The following is a 6420-nucleotide window of genomic DNA, read 5'->3' on the forward strand; positions in this document are numbered from 1 at the left end:
TGAGCGAGAGAGAGAGCGCATTACGCCATCCTTCCCTCTTGGAAAAGTGGGATTTTAAACAAGTCTCTTACACGATATCAAGCAGAACCGCTGGACTTCACTGAGAGACACTGCGCTTTTGCACCTTCTCCTGGATCTCCACTCCGACAGAGAGCTGGATCACTATGGTTCTGAAGAGAGGGGCTCATGGCAATGATTTGCGCAGAATAATCGATCAGACATTTCCAAAGCTTCATTTTTACCTCTCCAAACCCGTTCATGGTAGAGCCGTTGGTCATTTCTCCATCACCGAAACTCAGAGGAAGATCAGAGGATGAAAGTTCTGACTAGTCTCCCTTTTTTATTGGGCTTCTGGACTCTGTTATACCTGTACTTCATCCCGCAGGCGTGCTCCATCGCCGGAGTGGCCGGTCACAGGGGCACCGGGGCGGCCAAATCCAATCCACGGTTACCGGTGGCGCGCAACGGCACTACGCTAGTTAAGCCCTCAGACAACGCGAAGATCTCTCGCATCCGGGCTGGTCCACCTCTGATAAAGGCCGAGACTAACCCGGCTCGCGCCGCGGTCCCTGTGAGTTTAGGGCGAAGGGAGGCAGCGCGCTCTTGGGTACCCAAGGATGCGGCCAGGGTCGCATCCTCTTCCAGCATCCAACACCAAGCGGGACACAATAAAGGAGTTTCTGCGCAGAAATCAGTCGCGCTGGCTGCGATTAGGGCTGGTCAGACCAATGCTGGTGTGATAAAAAGCATCGCACCGGCACCTGCGCATCTGAGAGCGAAAGACGCGGAAAAGCTGGAGAACAGCGAGGAGCCCAAACACCCTTTAGTGATGCCCCATGACTACATGCTGTCCTTGTACTGGTCACTGACCAGCGGAGAGGTCAATACTAGCGTCCTGCACGAGGCTGGGATGGCCAATACTATCACCAGCTTTGTAGATAGAGGACAAGGTATGGTGTGCCTGTTTATTCTGGTTTGCATGGGAGAGAAATGTTGTACGCACAACCGGGGCAAGTTGTCACATTGGTAAATTGTCACAAGGGCTGTATCTCAGTAACTGTGAGATTTTGAATCAAAAGTCTGAATAAAATTTTGTTGTTTTTTTTGTTGTTTTTTTTATCTAGCAGTGGTTTTGCATGTTGGTTTCAAATATTTAATATTTCATATGATTTTCATATTTTTGATATAGTTGTTTGTTAAATGGATAAACAATAAAATCACAATGGTTTGTTTTATGTTTTTGTATGTAACATTTTTATTAATTAGTTTATTTTCCTGTACATTTAGCTGTTTTCATTCATTATTTTGTATACTAATTTAACTATTTAAAATGAGCTGAAAAGGCCATAATTAGCTATTTAATAGCATTTTCCAAAAAAGACAACTTACCACATATATTGTGACAACATGCCCCACTGGGGTCAATGTACTATATCTTTTTTTCCCGTGGACTATGATGGTGAATATATATTTTAAGAATTTAACATCAAATTTCTGTGTGTGTGTGTGTGTGTGTGTGTGTGTGTACACACACACACACACAGAGAGAGAGAGAGAGAGAGAGAGAGAGAGAGAGAGAGAGAGAGAGAGAAATTAGATTTTAAATTCTTAAAATATTTTTCAATAAACCACCCACTGAAATATTCATTTGTGACAACTAGCCCCATTATCAGTTTCCCTATTCCCTATTATTAGTTAGTTAGTTAGTATATAGATTTTAAGTGAAAATAGATTTTATAAGACAAAGTGTATATTTTTAGCTGTTGTAACTGGTCACCACTATCTTTAATCATGTTTTAGATTTTTGCAGGTCCAATTAATAGTGTTTATGAGAATAAATATCCCATAGAGTTTGAATTCCATATAGTTTCTCAAATAATATAAGCTCATAAAAAAGTGCGGGTTTGATAATGGAATAAAAAACGTAGAAAATGTTTTCTTGCCTTTCAAACGGCAGGATACTGCTGTCACTGCTTGAAATGTCACATCAGCTACCCATTTGAAGTCTACTGCATTTACACTAAATTGTCCATTTCTGTTTATACAAAAGAAAAGTTGGTGGATATATATTTTTAAAACATCTTATTTCTGCTTAGTATTGCTTATACACTAAATCAACACAATCATTTTTTATTTTTTTATCTGGGTCTCTGACCCAAACCAACTGTGTCAATATGCATCTGGCATAAGACTTTTGATGGACCTCTGCTTAAAGTAAATAAACTCCTGGGCCGGTTACAAGAAGGTGGCCTCAATATGTTTTTATTTTTTCAAAGTAAATCTGTTTAAAACGGCATTTAAATGGTCCTGCTTTATGTAGCTCCAAGGTTGACTCCTCAGAAGCTTTGAATGGTTTTAGTTTATGCCGTGTGAAATGCCCTTTGCAGATTTATAGTTACCACATCCTCTGTAGACAGAAAGAAATGCATCCATTTTTCCCTCACCTAAAGGAAAAGTTTCCCTACAAATGATCATTTACTCATGCTCGTTGCTTCAAATCTGTATGACCTCTTCTGTGGAGCACAAAAGTAGATGTTAGATCTTCATTCACTTCCATGCATGAAAAAGAGCAGACTGGAACATTATGCTAAATATCTCCCTTTGGAGATCACGCACGTCATACAGGTTTGGATCAACATGAAGGTGCGTAAAAGGAGACAGAATTTCCATTTTTGGAATTACTATTTCTTTTAAGTACTATTTTTTAAGTTTAAAAGTCCATCGCACATCATGTCCTACTACATCCATTGAGTGTAATTTACATCTCCACACACACACACACACACACACACACACACACACACTCACACAGCACTAATCAGTTGCACTCTCTCTGCCCCTCTCCATGCGCTTCAGATGGTCTTTTCAGCCTATGTTAGTGAAAGCCATATGTCATGGTGGTAGGCCCACTGGTAAATAGCTGCAGGTTGACAATAATGCTGTGTTTACAGTATGTTGTGGTCTCCAGGCCGAGGCCGTCTGGTTTTAATAGTCTTTTGAAAGCAAACTGTTCTTAGATCAAATTAAACCTTTGATTTTTATAATGAACTGCCTTCATATTGCATTGCATTTAGAAAGTGCTCTCTTTTAGACACACACACACACACACACACACACACACACACACAGTCACGATGTGTGAACTTTGATTGTGGAAAATATCCACTGTGTTGCTGTTAGAAAAGATCAAAGTGACTGATCATTTTACTCTTTTAAAAATAAACATCTTCCCTTACAAAAAGTACAGTGATGGTATCAGATGGAAATACCATGTTACTGAATGATTGCCATATTCATGTAATATGGTATTTACTGCACATGGTACCATTGTATTATCATGGTAAATGTCTGAAAAACATTGGGTTTTGGTCAGGCATTATGTTAATACCATGCTATTTCCATGATAAAGTCCAAAAAAACATAGTATAATCACAATACCATGCGCACAAAAACATGGTATTACTATATTAAATCATGGTATTATCATGATAAATGTTAAAACAATTGTATTGTGAACAAAATAAGCATGGTAATACCATTGTACAAGTCCAAATAAAAAACACTGTACTACCCTGACACCATGTGCAAAAACATGGTATAACCATGGTGAATGTCTAAAAAAAACATGGTATTACCATGGCATTACCGTGATAATTGTCCAACAAACCAAAGTGTTACCATGACATCATGTCCAAAAACATGGTATTTTCATGGGTTATGTTAAAAACATGATGTTGTGTCCAAAAAACAAGATAAAACCATTGTGCATGTTCAAAAAAAAAAAAAAGCATTGAAAACCATTGTAACACCATGGTAAATCATATTATTCTTATGGTAAATGTTAAAACCATGACATTGTATATAAAAAAAAAAAAAACATAGTAACACCATTATACATCCAAAAAAAAAAAAATCATGGTAACACTATCGTGGATAATGTCCAAAAAACATGGTATTACCATGGTACATGAAAAACCAGTACTGAATTATCATTATATTATGTGCAAAAACCAGGGTATTACTATGGTAAAAAAAAAAACATGGAAGTACCATAGTTTAATACATAGGTAATACCATTGCAGATGTACAAAACTGTTCAACATTACCATAATACTCTGTACAAGAACATGGTATTAACATGGTAACATCCAAAAACCATGGGATTATTATAAAAATGGTACATGAAAAGCTAATTGTACTACCTTTTTGTGTTATGCTTGATAAAAACAAGTTTTAAAATGAAACAAATGAAGAAATGCAAGGACTGTTTTTATTGATCTTTGACCTTAACTTTTGCAGATGACCGTGCGCCCCTCCTGAGGCGTCAACGGTACCTCCTCAATATCAGCTCAATGGAGAAGGAGGGTCTGTTAGGTGCAGAGCTGCGCATCCTCCGAAAGAAGCACATGGATTTTCGTAAGGCCACGTTTACTGAGGGCATGGCAGCTTTGAGACTGTACACCTGTGCCTCAGGTAAGCACAGACCCGTCCTGCTGCAGACTCGACCTATCGACCCTCGCAGCGCCCCGTATTGGGAAGTGTTTGACATCTGGAAACTGTTCAAGAACTTTAGAAACACTCGTCAACTTTGCTTTGAGCTGGACGCTGTCGATCAAGGCCAACTGCTTGATTTGCGATTACTTGGCTTGGGTCGGACAGGAAGGCAAACACAGGAAAAAGCCTTCTTTGTGGTGTTTGGGCGTACGAAAAAGCAAGGGCTCTTTTACAACGAGATCAAAGCCCGTTCAGGTCACGACAACAAGACCGTCTACGAGTACCTCTTTACCCAGCGGCGGATGCGTCGGGCACCGCTGCCACGTGGGAAAAAACCACCCAAGAACCCCAAACAGAGGTGCAACCGCAAGCAGTTGCACGTCAACTTCAAGGAAATGGGCTGGGACGACTGGATCATCGCTCCTCTGGAGTACGAGGCCTTCCACTGCGACGGCGTCTGCGACTTTCCCATCCGCTCGCATTTGGAGCCTACCAATCACGCCATCATCCAGACTCTCATGAACTCCATGGATCCCAGATCCACACCACCGACCTGCTGCGTCCCGACCAAACTCAGCCCCATCAGTATTTTGTACATTGACTCAGCCAATAATGTGGTGTACAAGCAGTACGAGGACATGGTGGTGGAGAGCTGTGGTTGCAGGTAGCGAGATATTTTGAAGACTTTCAAAAAGGAACCCGGAATGGAAACGTTTTGGGTCTTTGACTTCCAGACTTTCGTTGTGAAGAGTTATTTGGCCAAAATCAAGAGTATGATTTCCTTATTGTTGATCAATTTGCTATAACCTTATACACTTGCATTCAGAATGGAACAGGGTTGTGCACCATTCAGAATTTAACTGAGAATATCTTTTGAATTCCAATTTAATTCTTGCATTTGAATTGAGGTAGCACACATAATTGCAATTTGAACGTCAATGTAAGGAAGTAGAATTCAAATGAACCAAAATTCAAACGAAATTCAAAAACCTGCCATTTAAAAAAAGAACGGTTGTCAACGCAAACTTTGATTAATGAATTTAGATTTTGTTTTAAAGCGTTGAAAAAGTATTAAAAGCGGTGGGGGGGGGGGGGGGGTTCATCTCGGTTCATTCTTAGCAAAAATATTTTTTTCGTTCAGGTTCCAGAGTGAAATAAGAACGGAACAGCTTTATAAAGAATTCTAATAATCTTTGCTAATATTCTTGAATCTTCAAACTGCTAACACTTTGCACTTTGCAGTTTCGAATTATGCCTTTACTGTATGACCAAGAGGGTGCAAGAGGGGTGTGGTTTGCAGAACTTCGCACACTGGATGAGAAACGTGCATTATAATGCATTATAATTGTACCAAATCCTTGTTAATGTACTATATAAAGTCTGTAAGATTGTACTTTTTACATCCTAGTCATTTTTTAGCAGCAAATTAAAGTAGGCGATTAGTCGGTTGAAAATTCTTACTGTTGGTTAACAAATTTAGTATTCTTATGCTTGGCTTCCCAGATAGCAACAGAGTCTGGGCCAAATCTGGCTTACATTCTTATGTACGATTGATTCTGACAATTAAAACAAAAATTTGGCTCGTGTATTTATGATATCAATTACTACTTTCTTTGTTCAGAAATGGAAGTAACTTAAAATGTTATTTGTGTTTTGTATCTTAAGTAGCTATAGCTACAGCAAAACTACAGCACTTCCAGTAGGCTATTTTCCGGAGCTGTCAACACTGGAAACTCTGACGGCATGCAATCAGTTGACAAACACTCTATTCATATATAAAAACTAGGCCATACGTTATTAAATTGTATATATAAAATTACTTTATTTACAAGTTTCGTGTTTGTGTTTTTCCCGTATTATTCGTAGCATCCGTTGCATCTGAAAATTATTTATCTACAAATCTTCACAAGTAGTCTACATAATTTA

General features: G+C 39.1%; 1 protein-coding gene across 1 annotated transcript; it reads left to right on the forward strand.

Annotated features, from left to right (window-relative positions):
* Positions 1-313: 313 nt before the first annotated feature.
* LOC107696427 (growth/differentiation factor 5-like) lies at positions 314-5162 on the forward strand. Its single transcript, XM_016496744.1, has 2 exons — positions 314-950; positions 4300-5162. The coding sequence occupies exons 1-2, from the start codon at positions 314-316 to the stop codon at positions 5160-5162; spliced, it is 1500 nt and encodes a 499-aa protein (XP_016352230.1).
* Positions 5163-6420: the final 1258 nt, after the last annotated feature.

The sequence above is a fragment of the Sinocyclocheilus anshuiensis genome, unplaced genomic scaffold (assembly GCF_001515605.1).
Source record: "Sinocyclocheilus anshuiensis isolate Anshui unplaced genomic scaffold, SAMN03320099.WGS_v1.1 scaffold522, whole genome shotgun sequence".
NCBI classification, from domain to species: Eukaryota; Metazoa; Chordata; class Actinopteri; order Cypriniformes; family Cyprinidae; genus Sinocyclocheilus; species Sinocyclocheilus anshuiensis.